The sequence below is a fragment of the Echinops telfairi genome, unplaced genomic scaffold (assembly GCF_000313985.2).
Source record: "Echinops telfairi isolate 266 unplaced genomic scaffold, ASM31398v2 ScPeMD7_5592;HRSCAF=6446, whole genome shotgun sequence".
Lineage (NCBI taxonomy): Eukaryota > Metazoa > Chordata > Mammalia > Afrosoricida > Tenrecidae > Echinops > Echinops telfairi.
The window spans coordinates 20,751,518-20,777,156 of NW_022109491.1; the positions used below are offsets into that span (position 1 = coordinate 20,751,518).

Sequence of the window (25,639 nt, forward strand, 5' to 3'; positions counted from 1 at the left end):
CCCAACTTGGTTTTTTCTTTCCCCTTGTTCGTTTTTGAGTTTGGCAGTTTTGGTTTTCCGGTTTTCAGGTTTTTCTTGGTTTTGTTGGTGTGTCTTTTTTCTTGTATGTGTTTTTTTTTCGCTTTGTTTGTGTCTGTCCACATGGCTGGGTGGTTTGTTTGGCTTGTGTTGTGTTGGTTTTTTACTTGGGTTTGGTGTCGTGTTACCTTATTATCTTCTAATCCATGAACACAGATGTCTTACCATTTACTTGGCTCTTTGTCTCAGTGATCTAATGCTGTTATAACAGAAATGCCACAAGTTGATGGCATTAGCAATCAGAAACTTATTCCCTAACAGTTTAGGAGGCTAGACGTCCAAAATCCTCATGCCAGCTGTAGGGGAGGCTTTCCTGTTCAGCTCTGGGGAGAGGCCTTTGTCTCCTTTCAGAGCATGTGGGTCAGTTCTTCTTTAGAGATTTCTTATGTCCTGGCATCAGTCTTCCCTGGTTCTAGAAAGTTCTCAGTTCAGGCTTCCTGGGTACAAAGGGCATGCTTTACACTGGCTCTTGTTTCTTGGCAGGATACTGAGGTCCCTCCTCCCTGCTCCTTTAATCACTTTTATACGTCAGAAGAGGTGGATTCAATGTACAACTTAATCCTGTAAATTTTACCCTAACTCAGAATAATTGCCTCTAATCTGGACCATTAACATCTTAGATGCTAAGATTTATACCTCACAGTATAATGATGCATCAGATCACAAAATGGAGAAATAGAGAGTCATTACTTAATACCGAGTGCCACACCTAATCAAGCTGATACATAGTTTGGGGAAACACTAATAATAATCTTTGTGTGTGTTTTTACATAGGAGGGGGTACCCCCCCAAATAAAAACCAGAATTTTTTCACAAAACAACCTTATCACCTTCAAAGTACTCTCCATTACATTGAATACATTTGTCAAATCTGCGATTCCATTCTCGGAAACATTTTTCAAACTCATCTGTTTGGATGGCTGACAGCACCTTGTTTTTTCTTCATCTCTTCTATATTGTCAGATTGCTGTCCTTTCATGTCCCTCTTCATTCTCAGAAACAAAAAGAAGTCGCATGGAGATCAATCAGGAGTAAGGTGGGTGGGGCAAGAGTGACAGGCTGTTTTTGGACCCAAACTGGTGCAATGAGATGGCTGTGTGAGCAGGTGCATTGTGGTCCAAACCAGTCTCCTGTCTGCCACAAATCAGACCTTTTTTTGGTCACACTGTTATGCAATCTTTTCAGAATCTCTAAGTTAATGTTTCTCAACCTTCCTAATGCTGTGACCCTCTAATACAGTTTTCCTCATGTGGTGACCGCCCCCCCAACCATACAATTATTTTTGCTGCTACTTTATAACTGTAATTTTGCTACTGTTATGAATTGGGCGACCCCTGTGAAAGGGTCATTCGACCCCCAGGTTGAGAAACACTGCTCTAAATAGAAAGCTTGATGAACAGTCTGACTTGGTGGGAGGAACTCCAACTGTACTACACGTTTTGTCTATTCAGGAAGCTGACAGATGTTCAAAATGTTTGTCATCAGTCGACATTTCACCTTTTTTGAAACGAGAAAACCACTCATGCACTTGTTTTTCCCCATAGCCTTATCCTTGTAAGCTGTGTTCAGCATCACAGCCATTTCTATGGCATGTGGCCTGAGTGGGAAACAAAATTTCCCAGCTGCACATGATTCTCTTAAATCGGCTATCAGAGAAAAATGAGGTTTGAGCAAAACTGATTTCACAAAAAAATTCACCATGACCAGAGAGAACATTCCCAGGCAATACCACTACACGCACTAACTCAGAGCAAGTTGCTTGATGTTCGCCTAGTGGGTTTGTTTTTTTTTTGGGGGGGAAGGTACCCCCTTGTATGTATAGTTTTGAATGCCAGGTCTTTAACTTCCTTGGCTACATTTATTCCTATTTTAATTTTTATGCTGTGAAATTGTTCCCTTAATATTTTTTCCAGAAAACGTTCATTGCTAATGCTTAGAAATCCAGTTGGCTTTTGTATGTTGATTTTGTATCTTACAACCTTGTTGCTAGTATAACAGTTATCATTGTGTGTGTGTAAATATATTCCTAAGGGTTTTCTACTTATAAGATAATGTCAACTGAAAATAGAAATAGTCTTAGTTCTTCCTTTCTTATCTGGGTGCCTTTTATTTAATTTTTCTTGACTAATTGCCTTGGCTAGGACTGAGTTGGAAAGAAATGTTGCAAGTCGGCATATTTCTGATCTTGGGAGGAAGCTTCAGTCTTTCACCACTCCATGTGCTGCTGCTGTGGGTTTTTCACGGGTGTCCTGGGTCAGGCTGAAGAAGGGCTCTTCTGTCTTTAGTTTTTGAGTGTTTTTATAATGAAAGGATCTTGAGGTTTGCCAGATGCTTTTTAGGAATCTATCCAGATGTCTTTAGTCTCTTTTAATGTGGAACAGATTTTTGTATTGTGATGAATTCACATAACATACAATTAATCTTTCCAGGTGTACAATTTAGTGACATTTAATTTCTTCACTAGCTATCTCTAATTCAAAAATTTCCATCATTCCATAGCAACTCTCCTTAACTATTAATTAGCCCTCTTTCTTCTTCTTCTTGTCCTCAGTCTGTTGTTGTCTCCATGGACCGGTCTATTCTGGATATGTCAGAAAGCAAGACACACACAGTGACATTGGTGTCTGGCTTCTCAGACTTGGTATGTCTTCTCTGGGTGGCACCTTTTGCACTCGGCTGCCAACTAAACAATTCGTGGTTTGAATACACTCAGCAGTACCTTGGAAGGTGGGGCTGGCGATCTGCTTCCCCGAGGAGTGTGGCCAGAAAAGTCCGCGGGAGCCCTAGGTTCTGTCCTGTAACACACAGGGGAGCCTTGAGCGTAGAGGCAGCTAACGTCGTCAGTCCCGTGTTCCTCCTCATGGCTGCGTTTCCTGGTGGACCTTTGAGAGTACGCGCCTGTTGCCTCTCGTGGATAATGTGACTGAGCATTTGGGTACAGAGTTCCGTGTGGACGTGCTGTCAGTTCTTGGGTCTGCCCCTCGGAGCGGAGCTCCTGGGCTTTATGTGGTAATTCTACACTCACGTTGTGAGGAGCCACCAAACTGCGGTCTCCATCACTGTACCACTTTGCATTTCCACCAGCAATAGAGGGCTGTGCCCGTTTCTCCACATTCTAACACTTGTCATATTCCATTTCTTAAAGTCATCCTGTGGGTGTGTGACATGGTACCTCATGTGTCTTCAACGTGCATTTTTAAGTGACTAGGAATGTTGGACATCTTTCCATGTGCTTGTTGGCCATTTGTCTGTCCCAGTCCTCTGGCCATTTCTTAATTGGGTTGGTTGTCTTTTTATTGTTATGAATTCTTGATATAGTTGGAATGCTAAGCTCTTTCTAGAAGATTTGCCAATATTTCCTCCCAGACTGTAGGCTTTCCCCCACAGTTTTGCTAATGTCCTTAGATGCACCCAAACGGAAAACCTGCCCTAAGTCCAATTTATTAGTCTTTCTCGTTCTTGCCAAATGCAGGGTCACGAGGATGGACACCTACATTTTCTTCTAGGAGTTTGATAGTTTGTAGCAATGGCTCCATTTCAAGTTAACTTTTGTCTCTGGCATAAGGTGGGGCTCTGAAGTGATAACTGTGCCTCTCGCATTGCCTGGCAGGTTTACACCGCAGGAAGTAACTCTCTACCCTCACGGGATCATTAATGAATGATGTGTGCGCACTATGGGTTAGATGCCCGTCTATAGGCCGATGGTTTTGCACTCTGCTCTCACCCAGAGGTGCCTCAGGGGACAGGCCTGGCGACCTGCTTCTGAAGGTCACAGCTTTGAAAACTGACGGAGCAGGTCAGCTCTGCACTTAGTGGGCTATCAGGTTGGAACCAACGTGACAAGAACCCCTTTGAGACGGGATGTTCTTTTCCTCATCAAACTTCCACCTGCAACTTTTTATAAGCCCTGATGATTTAATGGTGACGCTGAGGTGAGCTATCCGAGGGGAGAGACCTAGTTCAGCAGATTTGGAGTTGAGGGGAAAGTCCAGGCTGAGATTTAATGTAGTGCTGGTCAGTCTCTGAAGGTTAAGGTCCTAAAGCACTGAGGGCCCCTAAGGCGTTTCCAGTTTTCCATAGTCTGCCCTAGATATATGTGAGACCGATCCCCACGCTGGCCGGGGCCAGAGGAGACTCAGGGGAGGGGAGCAGATCTCTGTTGCAGGAAGGTATATTCTGTGATAAGAAACGGCCCTGCTCCATCCCAAACCTGGCCCTTATTCTCGGCATTCTAGGCCGGAAAGGCAGTGCCCTCTCTGAGCACAGCACTGGCTCACATTTGTGCCTCTCTGCTCACCATGTCTTTGCTGCTGCTGCTTGGAGGACTCCTATTCATCCCTCAAAGCCCAGCTCAAATACTGCCTTCTCTCTGAAGCTTTGGAAAACAAGGACAGTCATGGAGGGAACCATTCGTGATGCTTTTCTCTGGGCTTGGCAAAACCCCTCCGTCCCGACCCTCAGGGACTCACTGGCTCCTGGGCAGCAGCAGATTCTCACTTACCACCACATGGTACGTCATCCTCACGTCAGCCATGGGCAACACGGAGAAGCCACGTGACTCTGGCGCAGCGTGCAGATGGGGGTTTACGGTGGCCTGGCCCAGGTGTTTTGTGAGCGTTCCCCAAAGAGATGCCAACCTGGTTCCCAGGTTGGCAGGACAGCCAGGCTCCTGGTGCGAGGTGCTACACTATGCCTGGTGCAGAGCTGAGGTGGTGGTCCGCATCAGAGTTGCAGCAAGGACAATGGCAAAGTCTCCTCATTTTCCCCAGGGGACAGCAGGCAGGCCACGGAGGACTCTGAGCAGAGGGCCACGCTCCCTGTTGGCTCTGCGATATGGCCGCTGTGTGGAGCGGCAGTGGCGTGGATTGGTGGGGGCGTGAGGGTAGTAGCTGGAGTGACCATGCTGCTTTTGCCACAGATTCAGAGCAGGCGGCACAATTTTAAACCCCACTCCTCTGCTGGTGGTCGAAGCGTCCTTCACTAGGTGGAGGGTCCACGTGGCTTTTTGTCCTCAGGGCACTGGTGGCAACTGCCTGGCCCTCTGCCCTGTTCATGACACCAGTGCTGTTGCAGGCTCCGTGAGAACCTTCTCCCTGCTCTCGGCCCAGAATGGGGAGTCTGTACCCCTGGGGTGAGGGGTGTGCTTTCCCCTCCTTGTAGATCTGGGTCCTCGGGACCCTGATGGCTGCTGGTCTCTCCCTCTCCGCCTCTTCTCCATCCCTCTGTGGTTTCAGGAGGTGCTGTCTGTTTCTGGGCGGGGTCCTTCCTGTTACTTTCAGGGACTGGGCTTTGGGACACCCCCCCACCCACCTCGCCCAGCCTTCTCCTGAGTGCAGGGATGAGACTTCAGATGGCATGTTCTTGTCAACAGTGCATGGTCTGAATCAAGTTATGAGAAACAAACACAAGTTACCCGACATTCAGAGAGATGGACACACACACACACACACACACACACAACCGGTGGGGAAAGGTGCGTGAAAAGACTACAGGCAGCAAATCACGAGGGCAGCGAATGATTGGGGTCTGCTCCTGGCTGCAGAACGGGCAGAAAGGCCACTAGTGTGAGCAGGGAGTGGCCTGTGCTTTGGACGATGAGGATACCTGGACCTGGGCCCCTCCTGAGTGGGATGATCTCCCTGGGCCTGTGCAGGGGCTTAGTTCTCGACTGATATGGGGGTGCAGTTTGGTGGGCAGGTCCTTGCTCTTAGGAGTTGCATGATGTGTTTTGGGGTGAAGTGTCTTGCTATTTGCAACTTACTTACAAATGCCAGGGGTGGGGGCGGGGCTGGGAACTGTGTGGACCAAGTAAACATGGTGCGCTGTGGCAAATGCTGTAGCAGAACGTGGCACGATGGGTGACTGTAGATGAAGGGTGTATAGTCGTGTTCGCTATCCTAGTCTTTTGGCTTTTACCTAGCTTTCAAAGAACATTTTTTCTTCCAAATTAACAGTTGAATGAATTGTTAACATTGGCACCCCGCACAAGGCATCAGAGGCAGGTCGGGTGGGAGGAAGCTGTCCTGAGGTTGCTTGTCCTCCCCACCCCCTAACTCCAGGGCTGTGCCTGGAGGCCCTGCTGGCTGCAGCCTGGCACAGGGTGACCCCTGAGTGCGGGCATTACCTCCCTGACGGACAGACGTTTGGGGCATTTACCTTTGTTGGAAGACCCAGCACTTAGCCCTGCTGAGCTCCCGTTTCTGGATGAGGAAGTCGAGGCTCAGGATGGCAGCTGTGGTCACGGCACTGGGGACGTGGCTGGGTCCAAGGTGGTGTGGGCTTTCTTCCTGCTCCCTCTGCACCAGGCTGGCAGAAGACCATCCCATGGGGCCAGGAGGGGGCAGCGTAGGCACAGTGGCGCGATGAGGGACTACTGAGGGCGTGGAGGTTGGGACTGAGACCCTGCCCAGCACACACCCATCCTCCCCCCTTGGTTTCCCATGCTCCCATGACAGGGAATTCGGGCCCTTGGCAACGCGTGTCACTCAGACTTGGGCCGCTGGGCCTCCCTCCAGCCACACTCGCTCCCGCCTCTGTCCTGGCCTCGCAAATGCAGAGCTGCCCGCAGCAAAGGCCTGCTCTTCCCGTTGGGCAGGAGCGAGTTGGGAAGGTGCCAGCCCCGTTTGTCAGCCCCCAGTGGCCGCTGTCTGTTGAGCTGCAGCTGGCCTCCGGAGGCCAAGTACTGGCCCAGGAAGAAGGGCAGGCAGCAGCGTGAGGGAGGCTCACACAGCTCTGCACTCCTGGGGCCCAGTTGGGAGGAGACACCCCGTGTTTCCTACCCAAGAACTTTCTCCGGGCCGTCCCAGCGCCAGCCCCTGGGGCCTTGGGGCGCATGTGTCTGGAGCGCCTGCTTGCCTGCTCCCATCACCATACTCCCGTGTTTTGGCAGAATCACCTCTCCCCCCCCCGCTCGGCTCCCACAGTCTGCTCTCCATTTCTAGCCCCACCATAACACTGGTCGATGGTGTGCGTGGTGCAGCTCCCACCAGGGTGAGCTCTGAGGAAGATGCTGGAGAAGGTGGTTGGTGCTGTGACCGGTGCTGTGGAGGGTCAGACCATCTGAGAGGGCCCTCTAACAATGCAGCGTGGCTTCTGTTTCTCTGGAGAAGCTGTCCGGGAAACGTGCCCTTGTTTTCTGGAGGAGGAAGACCTGGAGCTTTTGGCTTCCTGCTGGGATGGGCGCCGATGCCGGCTCGGCCCTCCAGCCAGCCCATCTCCTATGGGCTCGGCTCCCACCCACCTCGTCCCAGCAGCCAGCCCACTGTAAAGACACCAGAAGCCCTCGGTACACATTACCTCATTTATTCTCACAACATGCCTGTGAGGTAGGGAGGGGCAGGGACTGTCCCCATTTTACAGAGGAGGAAGTTGAGGCACACAGAGGTCAAGTGACTTGCCCAAGGTCACAGACATGGCCAAGCTGGAACGGGGCCCCAGAGCAGGCCCTTGGTTCTCCCGGGGCCCCTGCAGCAAGCGCCGAACAAGAGGATGTCTCCAATGCCCTAGAGTCACATACACCGTATAGAGCAGCCCCCGTGCCGGCCACCCGCCTGTGCCCTCCCACCCCACCCACCAACCTGGGCCATTGCAGCTCAGGGCTCGTGACACCCTGGGAGGGTGGGGGTGAAGGGAAGGAGAGGTGGGTTATAAAAACAGAACGGAACAGAAAACAGGGTGGACACTGGGCCCACGGGGAAAGGAGTAGGGAGGGAGGGTGAAAAAAAAGGGCTGCTTACACACAAGGTATATATTTTTACACACACTTGTACACACACCTAGATATAGTACATGTAAAAATATATGCTATTCACATACCCACCTCCTGCCAGGGGCCCGAGACAGTATGCTGCTGGTGGGCCTGGGCGAGCAGATGAGCATTTGTTAAATATACACTCTAAGGGTTTATGTGCATCTGTACATGGACGTACACACATGGCTGCCCTGCCCCGGGGCTGTACACAGGCTCGGCTCGGGACACAACCGGCTCATAATTTTTCTTTTGCAGAAGGAAGGGCTGGAGAGAAGAAAAAGGAGGCTGGAGTGTGGTAAGTGTGGATTTTATGTCCCCGCCCCCGACTGGTTTTAAACCCTGCCCTCATCTGCTTGGAGGCAAGCCTGCTACTGCTGAGGACTGGAGCAGGGCAGGTGCTGGGTTGTGAGAAACCTAGGTCTGTATGTGTGCACGTGTGCATACGCGTGCATGTACTCGGCGAGGGCATGTGTCCCTCTGTCCTCTCAACCAGCAGAGGGGGTGGGGCCACGTGTGGGCTCTGAAGGGAGACAAGAAAAGGACCGAGGGAAACCCGAGGCCAGAGTGGGGTTGCTGGGCAGAGAGGACATGGCAGGGCCCAACATGGCATCTTGTAAACAAGCTAGGGTAAGTTCCCATTAGATCGAACGAGTAAAAAGACCGCATGGAGTCCATCTATCTAGTCACCACGGCCAGCAAGAGGAAAAAACAGGTTCTAGGTTTCTGGATTTGTGGGTGAGACGTCTTCATAACCTATAGCTGGGAGGGACCCCAAAAAGCCAAATTGTGAGCCCTTGGATGCGTCAATTTGAAAGTTGGCTCAGGGTCTCTAGACAGAACAATCATACTAAAGGTTGAGAAAATGTTGTTCCATTTGCATTTAGTTTGTCTGTGTTTTTAATGACTTAAAAATGGTTTCCTTCTTCCTCCGTGGCCTCAGAGCCGAGTCTGGGCCTCGGGCACATAAATCTCAATGCTGTCCGCGCTCTCCGTGGCAGAGTTCTGCCGCACAGAAGCGGCCCGCTTGGCGGCCAGCAGTCTCTTGCGGGCCTCCTGGCGCTGCTTGTCCCCAGCGTCGGAGGCCTTATCCCGGCTCACTGCTGGCTTGGATTTGGCTGGCTTCTTTGGGACCGGAGGGGGTGGTTTCTTCTCTTCCTTTAGTGAGACAGTGAGGAGGAACAAAAATAAAATAAAGGTGCCACGTTTTGTGTGGCACTATCCCAGCCTCCCCGCGGCAGGCACAAGCAAGACACACTGGAATCAGGAAGCTACACGAAGCAATGATCGTGGGACAGACGAGCACAAGGCGGGGATGCTCCAGCAGGGAGGAACTGGCACAGGGCCTGTCCCAGCCAGTCCGAGAGGGGACCTGGAAGTAGGAGCCCCATCTCCCATGCTATTCTTGAGGCCTAAAGCTTCCACAGGGCCCTGAGTTCTACTGTGGTGCAGGGGCGGCCTCAGGCAGAAGGGGGCGCAGCCCGACTGCTCCTGGATAGGAACAGAGATGTCTAGCTGAGGCCATAAGACTGTCACCTGTGTCTCCCAGAATTCTCATGACCGAACATGCAGGACAGCCTCGACCACACAGAGCAAGCGGCATGCGGACGAGTGCCAAGCATGGCCCCCACGTGTTGATGGACGTGAGCCCCCAGCTCAAAGACGACACACGGAGAAGGAAGCCGAGCAGCACTGACCGATGTGGCAGCGTTACTGCCGACCAGGAATTTGTCCCTGGACTTCCCCTCCGCACTGCTCCATGCTCACCTTCCTCTTCTCGGGGGTCTCCACCAGCTGCCAGCTGTTGGCCTTGAGGTGGTAGAGCTCATCGAACTTCATGCTGATGTCCTCGATGGACAGCTGGAGCAGGTCCCAGAACCCTGCCAGGTCCTGGGCTGTGGGACGTGGGTTGGCGTCAGGGTTCTGTGGGGTAGGCGGAAGTCAGTGGGGGGTGGATAGCAAGGCGGAGGCTGGTCCAGCACCCTAGCTCGCAAGTAGGGTTCCTTTGCACGACAGGGAGGTGGACAGGCCATGGTCCCACAGCGAGGTGAGGGAAGCCAACGCTCCATCACGACTGCCCACCCCGAGGTACAGGAGGCGGCTCCCCAGCTGTCCTCCACTCCCAGGGTACACAGACTGGGGCCCCCCTGGTGCTGCTAATAAGTAAGGGAGCAGTAACCCCCAGCTGAGTGTCCTGTGTGCGACACTGGGTGCTTACTGCTTTCTAATTTTCCTGCAGCGGTTTGTACGGTTTATTAAAGGCACTAGAGGTCGGAGGGGTCAGTCTTGTGGTCGCTTTGTTGTGCTGGACCTTGTACTGACACATGTCACCTATCCAGTAGGTATGAGGGCGTGGCCCTGCTCTGCAAGACGGACAATGGATTACAAGACAGGCTGGTGTGTAAGGCTGTCCGGTGGCACCCCACTCACCAGGTTTTGCTCACAGAGGCCCCGGAACTGCTGGAACTTCTGGGACATCAGCAGCTGGGCGCTGCCTACCGCACTGAGGACTTTCCCTAAGACTGCGGAAGAACAGGTAGGAAGAGACGAGTTAGCAGCGCACAGGGGCTGGTTGGGGGTCAGGGCTTTCATCATTTGTATTCTATTTGTATGTTAACTCACTCATACTGTGAAATTACCACCACCACCACCACACATTCATTAGTGCTTAAGTTTTAAATCTGGATTAAAATGGAAAAAATTTCCAGAAGAATTAAACCAAGGAATATGGTGGAGCCCAAAGTATTGCCTCAAAACCATGGAAACCTTTACTTAACAAAAATATTTAAAATGTCAAGCTTCTACCCAGGTCTATATACTCCCTCCCACCTCTCTCACCCTGCCCTGACGTGTGACAACAGCACGGGATATCTGAGGAGCTCAAATTGCATCCTCAGAGAATGAGCAAGGCAAGTGCATTGTCATAATGGGGGGTGGGGAGAGAGAGAAGAGGGGAACCCCAAACACCTTCATGCAACCTTGCCTGGCCCTTTCCAATTTAACTTCGTAAGAAGCCCCCAATGACTATCCTTTGAGAAAGATCTATCTAGACCCCTTGGGAATGCAAAAGAAAACAAGTCCCCGTCGTCACCTTTGGGGCTGACCTCGCCATCTTGACCTGAACTGGCCCAGCAGATCCCCTCGGTAGGCACTGTTTTGATTGGCCCTTTTCATGAACAAATCTAAGAGAACTTATCTGCTGATCCCACAACGCTTGCAGCAATACTTTGGACTTTTCCTCATTGCAGTGTGACTTCCCTTCACCCCTCACTAGTCTCTAAAACTATGAGCACTCCAAATGAACAGCACCGCCTGGGAGGACACTGGCAGGGAGTGCACCTGGCTCAGCGCCAGGGAGAAGCAGGGAAGGCAGAGGATGTGAGACAAGGGCTACAGTCAAGGAAATGTTGTTTTTGAGAATTACTACCCCTAAGTCTATACAAATATCTCGTGCTTCTTCAAACTTTGCTTTCCACGACTTCACATTTGCACAGAGCAAATGCCAGCATTCTATGGCTGTTTTACACAGTCTGTGTATCCACTGTACGGGTGGGCTTCAAAAAGTCCATGAAAAAAAGGGAAGTGCCCGCCACAATCCCTGAAGACAAAGCGGTGCATAAGCAAATGTGAAGAAAGCTGATGGTGCCTGGCTATCAGAAGATCCACAAGCGGCCATCTAGCTGAGAAGCAACAAAGTTCACAGGGAAGAAGCACACCAATCTGTGTGATCATGAGGTGTCAAAGGAATCAGGTAGCAGGCATCAAAGAACAAAAATCATATCATTGTGACTGAGGGGGAGTGTGGAGGGGAGACCCAAAGCCCATGTGTGGGCAACTGGACATCTCCTTACAGAAGGGTCGCGGGTAGGAGACAAGCCAGTAAGGGTGCAGTATAGCACCGATGAAAGATACAACTTTCCTCTAGTTCTTTAATGCTTCCTCACGCTGCCCCCCACCCCCCAATCATGATCCTAATTCTACCTTACAAATCCGGCTAGCCCCTCTGGTACAGATAAGAGCTGGAAATACAGGGAATCGAGGACAGATAAACCCCTCATGACCAATAATGAGAGTAGCGATACCAGGAGGGGAAGGTGGGGTAGAAAGGAGGAACCAATTAGTACATAGAATCCCCTCCCTGGGGGACAGACAATAGAAAAGTGGGTGAAGGGAGACATTGGACAGTGTAAGACATGACAAAATAATAATTTATAAATTATCAAGGGTTCGTGAGGGAGGGGAAAAATGAGCTGATACCAAGAGCTCAAGTAGAAAGCCCATGTTTTGAGAATGATGGCAACACATGTACAAACGTGCTTGACACAATGTCTGGATTGTGATAAGAGTTAGTACTATTTTTAAAAATCATTTTTAAAAAGAAAATGAAAAAAAAAAGAATGGAAAGATAATAGAACTTTTCCACCAACGTTTGGAAGCCTCATCATATTGGCTCAATGTCTGGATTGTGATAAGAGTTAGTACTATTTTTAAAAATCATTTTTAAAAAGAAAATGAAAAAAAAAGGAATGGAAAGATAATAGAACTTTTCCACCAACGTTTGGAAGCCTCATCATATTGGCTTTTTAGTCTGATACAGGTTACTTTCCCATATAAATTAATGGTAATTGCTTCTTTAAATATTCTCTCCCAGTTGCTGCATAAAGCAGCGAGACATAGTTTTAAAATTTCTCCAGAAATCAATGACGTTACTCCTTGGATTCAGGAACCAAACAAACCCACTTACCGTGAAACTGCTCAACACCAGACGGAGGTGCTCTGGAAAGCAGCCAGTGGTCATTGAGATTACCGTTCAAGGAGGGAATGAGACACCACAACAATGGAGGATTCCCCCCCCAAATATGTTCAAGCTACTGAGGGAACAATATCGTCAACAAAGAATTCTAGTCCCCGGGAACTGATCTTTCAAGACAGTGTTTATTGTACCATTAATAGAGCCTTACCATAAAAGATCCCTTTCTATGTAAATAAGTACATATAGGAGAAAGAAGGAATAAGTCTGGTAAGAAAGCATCTCAAACCATAAGATCAAAGAGACGGGATTAAAAAAAATCAAGATCCAACTCAAATACTGGACAATGTTATGATATTAATTGGTGACTAGAGTTCGTATATTCTAACCTTTTAAGTGTACAGAGAAAGGGCATAAAATAGTTTTGATAGCCATTAATAGAGTTTAATAGGTAACCACAAGGAGGAGGAAAAGTATAATTTAAAACCTAGTAAAAGAGGGATCTTCAATCCTAATTATGGACGCATAATTTTGCCCACCCCTCCTCTGGGGCAGGGGGTGGTAATGAACCACAGAAATGTGGGTGCAGGGAGACAGTGGTTGGTGTAAGACATGAAAACAATAATTTACCAAGGGCTCAAATAGGAAGTATTTAGAAAATGTTTAGAAAATGATGGCAACAAATGTACAACTATGCTTGATACAATTGATGTGTGGAATGTTACAAGAGCTGTGAGAGCCCCCAATGATTTTTTTTAAAAAAGGAACTCAAATTATTTCCAAAAAGTCTAACTAAAAAAATAAAATTTTTTTAAGTCTAAAGTTACATAACAACTTTTGCAATCCAGACCTCTATGATGGAGGCTGTTGAATAGAAGCCACACTGGATAAGCCATGTAATTACTAATGAAAAATGGTGGCATATGACCCTAAAAATAAAAAATACTGATAAAAGGTGACTATATTCACTAGAAAACTCAACTAACATGCATATACCAGCACAGCCTCCAAAGTACAGAGTGAAAGACTGCAAGAAGACCCTGGTGTGCCCATCCGAGTAAAAGGCCACAATATGTGTCTCTCTCAAGAACGGACAGCAGAGTATCTGAAGCATTCTAGTCCATAAAATATTTTCCAATAAGTCTCAAAGAACTGGATACCACACAGGTTTTATTTTCTGACATTAACATATTTAGATAAGAAAATTAAAAAAAAAAATCTACCCCCCCAACCTAGATTCTCAATATGTAGACTTTTAAATCCCACTGGTCAAAGCAATCACCATGAAAGTTCCAATACTGCATATACTTCCGTGCCAGGTATGGCTCAGGCAGTATTTGTTGGAAATGCAAATGCCCAAGAACTTAGGTGTTAAAAGGAGGATGGGCTAAAAAGGAATGTGCTGAGCATTCAATTTAAGACATTCTAAAAGGTAAAATACAACAGGTCCAAAGAGAAATAACAGAGGGCTAATAAAATGAACAAATTTCAATAATTTTGATCAAGAACCGCACTGCCCCCACTCCCCCAGTACATGGCATAACCACACTGGCGTAGATCTTAAGAAGTTGCATGAACTGCTTCACATGAAAACACAAGCTGAGTGTTTTCTGAGGGTAGGACACACATGGACACCAGTTAAGCACTCAGGTGCTAACCTGCTCCCTGTTAACCAAATCCCACTGCGTCGAGTTGATTCTGACTACACAGTGTTTCACTTTACAGGAGTGGACAGCCTCGTCTTTCTCCTGTGGGGTCAGCAGTACAACGCTACCAAACAGCACCATCGTTAGCAGAACCGCTACACTGTACAAATGAGTCGGCAGCAACTCAAAGCACCTTATCAACATTAACAAATCAAATCAAGTAATGTATTAACATAGTGTATCACAGTGGTTCTCAACCCGCGACCCTTTCATACAGTTCCTCATGTGGTGGTGAACCCCCCCCCAACCATAAAATTATTTTCTTTGCTACTGTTATGAATCGGGCGACCCCCAAAGGGGTCGTGACTCACAGGTTGAGAACTACTGGTGTATTATATCTGGGTTTGTTCTAAGAATGCAACACTAATTTAAAAGATTAGAAGTTATTAGAATTTTCTGATTCTGGCTATAGTTTACCAGTTGGTATCAAGCAAACAGAATCTTCCCATCAAAAACAACTGAAAATGTTAAAATATATATTTTTAAAAGGCCTTGATCAAAAATTTAAAAAGGTCTTGATCAGAGGTTCAATTCAACAGGAAAAGAAAAAAAAATCTTAATTTCAAGGCATTAACGAATTACCAAATCAATGAAAATATAAGACCCATGAAAATAATTTATCAGGGGGTCCACGAGGGTGGGAGAGGGAGGAAAGAGGAGCCGATACCTAGGGCTCAAGCAGAAAGAAAACGTTTTGAAATGATGATGGCAACTTGTCTACAAATGTGTTTGAAACAATTGATGTATGGATTTTTATAAGAACTGTAAGATCCCCCAATAAAATGATTTATTAGTTAAAAAATAAAAATAAAAGACCCAAGAAGGGAAAACAAAGTACGTGAGTCTGACAGTCTATACTGCTTACCCTCACTAGCGGTGGTTCCTCATGTTGTGGTGATCCCCCCCAACATTTTCGTTGCTACTTCATAAGTACAATTTAGCTACTGTTATGAATTGGGCGACCCCTGTGAAAGGGTCATTCAACCCCCAAAGGGGTCGAAAACCACTGTCCCCAAGGCATCCACCAATCTGTTAGTACATACATCAGCAGAGAAGCTGATTAAGAGCTTGTGAACTTGGAAGTTAAGCTGAGCTTCTGGCAGTTTCAGGGAAGCCAACATTGGAGTTGGAGCAATCACAGGAAGCAGGGCTTAACACATCAAGGACAATGCATTCAACTGAGCTAAGCTTTCAGCAGTCTCCAGGCGATGGAGAGATGGGCACTGGCGGAGTGCATCCCAGGGACTCACTGCAGGATGCTCTGCAGGACTCCGGGCAGAGTGAAAATATCCTGGTCCTCACAAAAACACCTGTGCCATGCGATTAGATTAAATTGGTCCGGCTTTACTCTAATGGGTTTGCAAGAAGGATCCTCTTGAATAAAAGGGAAAATTAGCCTATGCCTCAAATGACTTCCATAGTTTTAAAATATAGAGTCAAAAGAGTCTGAAATAACTGCAGACCAGAAGAAAACAAGTGACAAGGTGAAGAATCTCAGCAGAGAACGACAATCCACAAAAAGAATAAACTTGAAATTCTAAAGCATATAGTAACTGGAACTAACTCCAAAGATGGCTTTAGTAGTTAAGCTGGATCATAAGATAGGAACCATCTAGACTCGGGCCCACAGGGAGGGAATGGGAAAGAGACTAGGGAACATATATGAGGTAGCAGTCTTAACGTGGCATTAGAGACCAATCACATGGAGTAAAATTCAAAGATAAAGGGCACTACTCTTCTAAAGCAGGTTTCAAAACATTAAAGGCAGACAAACCGCTAATTCAAAAACAAGAGAAAAACTTACAAAGCAGAGAGGGGAGAAGAAAACAACTCAACATGCTCTTCAAAGGAAGAGGCTGACTTCAATAGAAGCATGGGAAACAAAAGACAAAGACACCTTTATCAAGTTGAAGGTCCTCAGGCAGACCGAACAACCCTGGTAGAAACAGAGCAGTAAGACTGAAAGCAAACCCACTGCCACGGGGAGGACTTGCTCCCGGGTCCACTGCTGTGCGCGGCCAGGGTGGCGAGGCTTCAGCTCATGGACCTTGGACATGTGTTACCAGGAGAGTCCAATCCCTGAAGAAGGACGCCACGTCTGGTAAAGTAGAGGGGCAGTGAAAGAGGAGGGCCCTCAATGAGATGGCCGGACGCGGGCTGCATCGCTGGGTTCAAATGTAAGAACGGCACTGACGGGGCAGAGTCACCATCAGTTGGCACCGGCTCGGCACCTAACAACAACTTTTCTCCCCTGCAGCACGCAGCTGGTGGTCTGACCTTCCAGGTAGCAGTTGAGTTGCTTAACCACCATCTACACCAGGGTTCCTTAGTGTAGGAACCTAAGTAGTGTGGAGTGGAAAGTAGAAAGGTAGAGATGTAGGTACATATTGAGTCTGTGCAACAAAAACAGTGCCCTGTGTAATTTAAATACGTAATTAAAATACCTGATAATAGTGCCAAAGTCCAGAGAATAAATGGAAATAAAGTGTTCCAAGGGCCAGGACTGGTAAAAGTACTGATTTATATGAAACTTCAGAGAGTCAGGGATATACAGGTTGCAATCTCTAGGGTAAACTACTGAAATAATAGCAAGTTAACAGAAGGCAAAAATAGAAAAAATCTATTAATAAAGCTCACTGCATTATTAGATTAAGAGGAAAACCATGTGATTATTTAAATAGGTATTTACAATTCCATTAAACAATTTTCTTAACCAGAATAAGTATCTGCCAAAGCAAAAAAACCTTACAATAAATATCACTCAATGGTATAATATTAAAAAGCAAGTCCTTATTTAAAGATAAAAATTTTTTACATGAGAAATTAATGCAAAGGCCAAGAGGCTTTTAGTCAAGAAAAATACTGATAATGCAGTAATAAAATTAATTAATTTAAAGACTCTAAAGAGGACTTAAGTAAATGAACATACTATGTTCTTGGATAAAGAAACTCAATTCTGAAGTATCAATAGACTTAATACAATTCCAGTGAAAAATTAACATGAAACTTGATTTTAAAATGTTACATAGCAGAACAAAAGATAAGTTACTCCTTTGAAGTATATGATGGGGCATCAAAAAGTTCACAGGAAAGCGGATCTTTCAATTTTCATTGTTCTATAAGCTTTTAAGCTTTTTGAAGTTCAAAAGCAGGTCTACACATAGAGACAACTGATAAACTTCCTGCCATCTAGTCAGTGCTGACTCAGAGCGCCCCCTGTGGGTTTCTGAGACTGTCCCTGTCTACCGGAGTAGAAAGCCTGGTCTTGCTCCTGAGGTGCAGTTTGACCTGCCGACCATGTGGAACGAACGCAGCCCAGGGTGGGCCCACTACGTCACCAGGACTCGCTCCTTAGGCAAGCTGAGAGATAGGGTAAAGGTGAAGATTTCAACAAGGGAAAATTACATTCAACCCCAGAGGGATTAGGAACTAAAATTCAGAAGACAAAACTTGAAAACCTGTAGAAGGGTATCGTTTATCTTGTTGACCTGGTGATTAAAAAAAGAGGCCCTATCCTTAAGATACATAAAAATGGTAACAGAAAAGACTGATATACTGGTAATGAAATTAGTATGTTCATAAAGAAATACCATGAACAAAGTGAAAAGACGTCACAGACTTGAGACCTCTTGAGACGTTTAACTGAACTCCTGAGTCCCCGCGATTGCCTGTCAGTTTGTCATGCTGTGGGGCTTGTGTGTTGCTGAAAGCTTTGTCCCTGGCACTGGTGTTTAAAATACCAGCAGGGTCACCCACAGCACACAGGTCTCAGCAAAGCTTCCGGACTAAGAAGAGACGGCGAAGAAGGAATCGGTGGTCCACGTCAGAGGAGTTAGTCACAGAGAACCTAATGGAAACAGGCGATGGCCACAGATAGTGCCATAAATAAGCCCCTCAGGTAGGAAGGCACTCAGCATGTGACTGAGAAAAGCCACCTTCTCAAAGGAGATGTGACCACAATGACGCAGATGGAGTAAAACCTTTAGGCCCTTCATTTGCTGATGAGGCAAGACTCAAAATGAGAAGAAACAGCTGCAAATATCAATGGATAATTGGAACTTGGATTGTACAAAGTATGAATCTAGGAAAATCAGAAGTTATTAAAAATGAAATGCAACAAATAGCTCAGTCTACTAGGTTTTAGCTTAGACGACTGGTACTGGTTTAACTATGTTGGGAATGACACAGTTAAAAGGAAGGGGGCTGCACTTCATCATCAAAGACAGTTCAAGATTGACCTTGAAGTACAATGCTAATAATAGGATTATATATCTGCATTCAAGGAAATCTAATCAATAGAACTGTTATTCAAATTTATATAACCCAACCACTAAAGCTAGTAATTAAGCAACTGATCAAACATGCAATCAAGATGCATTGATATTTATTGGCAATTGGAATATAAAAGTTGGAGAGCGAGCGAGGAAGGAGTAGTAGTTGAAAAATATGATCTGGGTGAAAGAAACAAAACTAGAGATAGCATGATAGAATTTTGCAAGACCAACAACTTCATCACAAACTAGTGTTTTGTCAACAACACAAAAGAAGCGGCTGTGAAGAAATGGTCGAGATTATTGGCCAGTAGAGATACGCAATTCAAAGCAATAATAATCACCTCACCCTAGCATTAACAACAAAGTTCAAAAGAAAATAAATGCTGAAAACTGTAATACGTTGTGAAAAGAAGAGCTAAATTAATATAAAGATATTCTGTGTTCATGAGCTGAAATCTAAGTGTTATCACTAAGGCAATATTCAAACGGATCTACCATCTATTAAAATCCATGGTCTCAGGAGACATTAAGGTCAATAGGCCTGCCAGTTCACAAAGACACTGTTCTCCATCGTACTTCGGGGAGCTGTGACTAGGGTCTTAAGAGCCTGTGAGCACCACCTGAGACACAACGACTGCTCTCTCCCCATCAGGCTCAAGTTCAATGAAGGAATAGGAACACCCAAACCTTTGACCTGGCGAGCAGAACTGGATGGTGCCTGCCTACCACTGCTGATTGCTCTGGAAGGGATTGCAGTAAAAGGCCCTGGATAGAGTGGGAGAAAGACTGGGTTTACTGCTCAGCTAGAGATGGCTGGACCCCCGAGACTACGGTCCTCGGTCACTCTTCAGGCCTGGAGCTAAACTTTTAAGGTGTGTACACCTTAGAAAAATGACCCATTTGAGATTCGAAGGGCAGCATTCGCTTAAGGAGAAAGTTCGGCAGGAAGGGTTAGGAGAGGAGGAGTGGAAATGGGGCATCCAGAGGAAGTGGGCCAGGTGTTACCCGTTGTAGGGATTGCAAACAAACAAAATCCCAGCTGGAGGTTTGTTTGTTTTTTGCAGAAGTTGATCTTAAAATTCATGTGGGGGATTTAAGGGACTCAAAATAACAAAAAACAAACTTTGGAAAACTTACTACAAAGTAACCAAGAATATGGGTTGAAAGCCAAGAAATAAACCTGTGCACAGTCCACAGATTTCTGATAAATGTGTCAAGACCATTCAACAGGGAAATTAAATGATCTTTCAACAGTAGTGCTGGGACAACTGGCTATTCACATACAAAAGTTGGAAAGTAAGCTGCTATGTGACACCATATGCAAAAAATTAACCAAAAATGGATGAAAGTTCTAACTAAGGGTGAGAGCTAAAACTATATAAAGTTCTTGAAAGAAAACAAAGGTGTAAATCTTTGTGACTGTGAACTAGCAATGGTTTCCTAGGGTTGATACCAAAAGCACAAGCAATCAAAGAAGAAAAAGATACATTAAAAGAGGCAAATAAAATAATGATGGAAGCATATGTACAAATATGCTTGATACAATTGATGTATGGATTGTTATAAAAGGCAAATAATTCAATTTAAAAATGGACAAAGATTCTGAATATATATCCCTCCAAAGGAAAAAGTACATCAGAACTACAATGCTCTCATCTTCCCCACTCAAGATGGCTAAGTCAAGAGATGTCGGTAAATGAAAACATCACCATATACTACTGGTGGGACTACAAAATGGTACAACTACCACAGAAAATAGCAGTTTCTCAAAAAAGATGTAACTATCCTATGACTCAGCAATTCCACTCCTAGGTATATATACCCTAAAGAACTGAAACCAGGACTTGAAGGGATGCCTGTGCACTCAATGCTCCTAACAGCACAATAGATCATATTTAAATAGGGTTGAAACACTTTGAGTTGTATGCATTTTAGTTTAATCCTGCCAGGTACAAATATTTGACTACTGTCCCTGTTTTAAAAATTATATATGGCTAAAGAATTACGTACAAGTGCCAAGTTGGCAAGGAGTAAACTGTGAGTTTTTTTGTGCCAATATGGCATTTGTAAAAAGACATAGGTGGAGTCTAGCCTATCAATCAGGCCACAGCATGATGGTGCCTGCTTGTGGGTGTGGCCTTCTCAGGAGGAGGATCCTGGGATATCTCTCTCTCCCTGTCTCTCTCACCTTCACTTTCCTATGGAGGAGCCACCTGGAAACCTGCCAGAGTCCTGTGATCCTTCCACCACCATTAGCTCCACAAGACTTCACTCACCGGCCAGTGAAGTTCCCGCATTCTGCACCATTGCATGTGGCTTTGTGAGGGGCTTACGGTCTAATACTGGACTTAGTTGGACTGGGCTTGGGTGTTTCCTTGATATAGGATGATTTCTTGATCTAAAGCTCTTTCTTATATGAGTGCCTGGATTTGTTTCTCTAGTCAACCCAGCTTAACACAGGTCTATTCATGCTGCCAAAAATGTTTAATTTTTAAATATCCACTAAGTAACCAACTTGAGAAAGAATTATAGAAACAAAAAAAGGCGACTCAAAGAAAAAATTTTAAAAGACTACAGCTCCCAGCTTTTTGCAGGTCTAGAGATGAAGAGTTGTCAAGATAAATTCTGGCTGAGAAATCACTCTCCCCTAATGCCATCCTTATCTCTGAAGCTGACTGATCTGCAGGAGGCCTTCTCCTGGCTGATTCTTCTTCTTGAACGGCTATTCATTGGCCTTGCTTCTATCTCACTGGTCCTCTCACCCTGAGGGAACCACTTCTAATTTTCTTGGCCTTAATCTATACTGACGACTCCCCAGTTTAACCTTCAACCTGGACTTCTCCCTCAACTCGTACAGTCAATTGCCCGTTGACTTTGCAGTTACAGCTCCCAGGCTTCCTAGTTTATTTATTTTAGTCTTCCTCGTTTAGTGCTAACTTTCCTCCTCCTCACCATGCAGACACCAAACTAGTTTTTACTCCATTCTATCTCACTCTGCTAACTAACTGAGCCACAAACCTTGATCTGGGAAGGCAGAGGAAAGACGCATTAATGGGAATCCTGAACACGGGAAGAAGAATGTTGTTATTTTGTGGGGACTGTAAGCACTATCACCAAAACAGCAATGCGTTATAAACTGTAGACTGGGAAACCAATTTGTTCTGTAAACTTTCACCCAAAGCACAGGATCTTTCTGTTTCTACTTCAAAACATATCTAGACTCTAACTCCTTTTCCCTCCACCACTGTCTTGTCTCACCCGGGTTGCTCTATCTTCTAATTCAGGTGTCCTCAAACTACGGCCCGCTGAGGACATTTATCCGGCCTGCCAGGTGTTTTTGCCCCATTTTGTTTTTTACTTCAAATTAAGATATGTGCAGCGTGCATAGGAATTTGTTCATAGTTTTTTAAAAAACTATAGTCTGGCTCTCCAGCAGTCTGAGGGACAGGCCCCGTTTAAAAGTTTGAGGACCCTGCTCTAGTTCATTGCCAGCTTCCTTCTGTGCTTCCCCATTTCCCACCCCAAGTGTCTTAAGCGGAAAAGCCAGATTAAACCTTTGACAAAGAACGCCAGTTGTGAAAATGCCAATTCTACCCAAAAGTGACCTACAGGTAGAATGTAATCCCAATCTAGATTATAACATGATTCTTTAAGCGAGATGGAAAGACTAGGCAACTTTGTATGAAAAGGAAGACCACAGGCAAACAAAGCACCATTAAAGAAGATGAACAAAGTAGAGGCTGGAGGCCCATCCCTTCCAGATCTCACAACCTACTTACTACACAGACCTGGTAGAACAGCCTGGCACAATGACAGACCCGGAGACCCAGAGAACAGAACAACCCAGAAGGAAATCCATCCATCTACAGACCTTTGATAAAATTTGGGCTGACACACCACAAACGGGGAAGAGACAGTCTCTTTAACAAACCGGATATCCATTTGCAGAAGAATACCACACACCCCATAGCTTACACCACATACAAAAATGAACTCAAGATCGAACACCTAACACTACAAAGATTATTAATGAAAAACAGACAAACTTAAGGGCCCTACTAATACATGGCACACACTCCCAAAAATAGTGGGGAAAAATAAATTTAAAATAATGCAAATAGCAATAGACAAACTAAATGACTAGGCCACCTCCTAAAAATTAGACACTTAGGCCCATCAAAAATTTTGTCAAGGGCAGGCCATTGGGAGGATTGAACTATCTGATATGTAAACCCCCACCTAATTCAAAATAAAAAGCTTGGAAAATAAGGTTGGTAATTTTTTTTCATCCAAAAAGTAAAAAGAGAATTGGCAACGATAAACAAGAAACTAATGTCTGAAGTTTATAGAAAACTTCAATACCTCAACAAGAAAATCTAATTAAAAATGGGTAGAGGATAAGAACAGACACTTCACCAAGGAAGACATGAAGAAATGCTCAAGATCAATGGCCAGTAAAGAGACGTATGTCAAAGCAATCATGTATCATCTCACCGTAGCATTAACAGCAAAGTTCAAAAATAGAGAAAAAAATAAAAGCTGGCGAAAGACTGCGACCCTCACACCCTGCTGGCGGGGCAGTCATTGTGGAAACTGGTTAGAAAGAGAACCCTTATGAGCCAGCCATTCTTCCACTTGGTATATATTCTAAAGAAATAGAAGCCAAGACACGAACAGATACATGTGCGCACCAGTGTTCACTGAAGCACTACTCACAATGGCAAAAAGATGGGCACAAATACCCATTAGTGGAAGACTTCATAAACAAACTTTGATATGTACATGTAATAGGATATTATGTAATGGGAAATAATGATGATAAAACACCTTATTGGTGGCCCAATACAGGTGAACCTGGAGGACATTATGCTGAGTGAAATTAATCCCAAAAGGTTAAATACTGTATGAGACCACTAGTAAAAAGTCAAAGATTTTTACACGAAAATAAACACTTTTTGATGTTTACTAGGGAAAGGAGGGAGGGGAAGCCACCAGCTGGAGGTTCAGTAATGTTAATGTGGGTGAAGGGGAAGGCAATCCACAACAAGAGGGAGGTTGGCAAAACACGGGAGGCAGAGGCAGACACTGGGAGGTGTGCAAGAGTTAAAGGCAACAGAGGCCAGACTGTTACCTCCACAACCCTGCCACACTGGTGATCTGTGCAGATGGGTGGTTAGATAAGCACACAGGCTGGGCAGGAATGGGAGAAGAGTTTATCCATGAATAATGATCTCGATTTGACCGAGGCTATTTGCTGCCAGCGTCCATGAGTGTGGTGGTACGTACAGGGGTAAAGTTGTGAACATGTCTTAGACATTGCCACCTTGAGAGGAGCAGCGTCACTGGATGGCTTTGAGGGTCAGGACCAGAGTCTAGGGACAAGAAGACAGCATGATACAGTTCATAAAGACAATGTTCTCTAGTTGGTGAATAGTAACTAGGGTCTTAAAAGCCGGTAAGCAGCCATCTCTCACTTACTGTCGTCAAGTTGATTCCAAGTCATAGGACAGAATAAAACTGCCCCAGTAGGTGTCCAAGACACCTTTATTGAAGTAAAAAGCCTCATCTTTTTCTTGCGGAGTGGCTGGTGTTTTTGAACTGCTGACCATGCGGTTAGCAGCCCAATGCGTAACCCCTATGTGCCATCTAAGGTGTCACAACTGGTCTCTCCCAGAGGAAATAAGAGTGATGTAAATCTAAAGACCCATGGATATGTGCTCCAATGGACCTAAACATTCACAACCTTGAGACAAGAAGGACTAGATGGTGCCCCACTACCAGTACCGACTGTTCAAGAAGGATTGCATTAGGTCCTAGAGAGAGTGGGAGAAAAGTGTGGGACAGAACCCAAAATCATGAACGATACTGGGCTTACAGGTTGAATGGAGACTGGTGGGACCCTTACAACTATGGACTCGGGTCTGGACCTCCATGTTGGAATAATCAACCCCAACATCAAAAGGACAGCATTTACTCAAGGTCAAAGTTCAGAGAGTTGGGAAAGGAGGAGGGATAGATCACTGATGTACACTGAAGGGAGTGCAGTGGATGAACTGAAGCAGACGGCATATGACTGTAAAACTGCTGCTCTGCTCTGTATACCTTCGCTTAGTTCACAGGAAGTTAAAACAAACGTCAGGTTACTTACTGCCCTCAAAAAGCAACTCAAAACGAGTTCTTGCAGTAAAACCCAGGCCCTTCAACCACCTCTGAGCCCTGTGTGAGTGGGTCTCCCCTGTTTGTACCCCGACCTTCACCTCTCTCTCTCCTCATTATGCTGTAGCCACACTTGCCACCTGTTCGAGACCTTGAACATGCCCAGTACTTATCTGCTGCAGACGTCTCTGCTCCTGCAGGTCCCTGCCTGGGTCTTCTCCTCATCTTTCTACATGACTACTCTTCCACCTTCTTTCAGGTTGTGCTCCAGGGACACCGCACCAGAGAGGACTTCGATGACCAGTCCAAGTAGGACACACACACACACTGCCCCACTCCTGTAGCATCATGGTCCCGTTAACTGTGCTTCCTTTCCTCTGCTGAACATGTAACCATCATGCAGATCAAATGCTGGCTGGTTTGATAGCTTTCTGTTTCTTTTTGTTAGAACAGTGCCTGGCACAGGACAGGCAGGTTAAGTAGTCACTGAATGCAGGTCAGGACTAAAAGAAGGGTACCTGTTGTAATCCTACTAATTCTACATTGTCCTGAAGGTGGTGTGCAAAGTATGCATGAGACACTGGACTGGAAAGGGGTAGAACAAATTGCCATTATTAATAAAATGTAGACACGAATGTGAAGAAAATGAACACCTTCACAGTCAGACTGATAGATGACACTGCTTGTAGAAGAAATGTCAACAATTTCATTCTGCTTGGATCAACAGTCAATATCCATGGAAGCAGCCGTCAAGAAATCAAATGAGGAATTATGTTGGCACATCTGCAAAAGATTTCCTGTAAAGTGTAAAAAGCAAAAGCTCGTTTGAAGAATCAGGTGCATCTAACTCAGTGGGAAGAATTGAAGCCTTTGAGCTGTGGTGCTGGTGAAGAATATGGAATCTACCATGCACGGCTCAAGGAATAAA

At 45.7% G+C, this 25,639-nt stretch overlaps 1 protein-coding gene across 6 annotated transcripts in view; it reads right to left on the minus strand.

Moving 5' to 3' along the window:
* Positions 1-7,364: 7,364 nt before the first annotated feature.
* Positions 7,365-25,639, minus strand: part of DLGAP4 (DLG associated protein 4) — a 132,456-nt gene continuing 114,181 nt past the window's right edge. For 4 of the 6 annotated variants that reach the window (XM_004697962.3, XM_004697961.2, XM_004697964.4 and 1 more), the window contains 3 exons: positions 10,256-10,347; positions 9,593-9,748; positions 7,365-8,983 (listed from right to left, as the gene is read on the minus strand). In XM_004697962.3, coding sequence (XP_004698019.1) covers positions 8,765-8,983; positions 9,593-9,748; positions 10,256-10,347 — 467 coding nt within the window. In that variant the 3' untranslated portion in view covers positions 7,365-8,764. Of the gene's footprint in view, positions 8,995-9,522; positions 9,749-10,255; positions 10,348-25,639 lie in introns of all 6 variants that reach the window. The other 2 variants (XM_045295536.1, XM_045295537.1) reach the window with 2 other exon arrangements.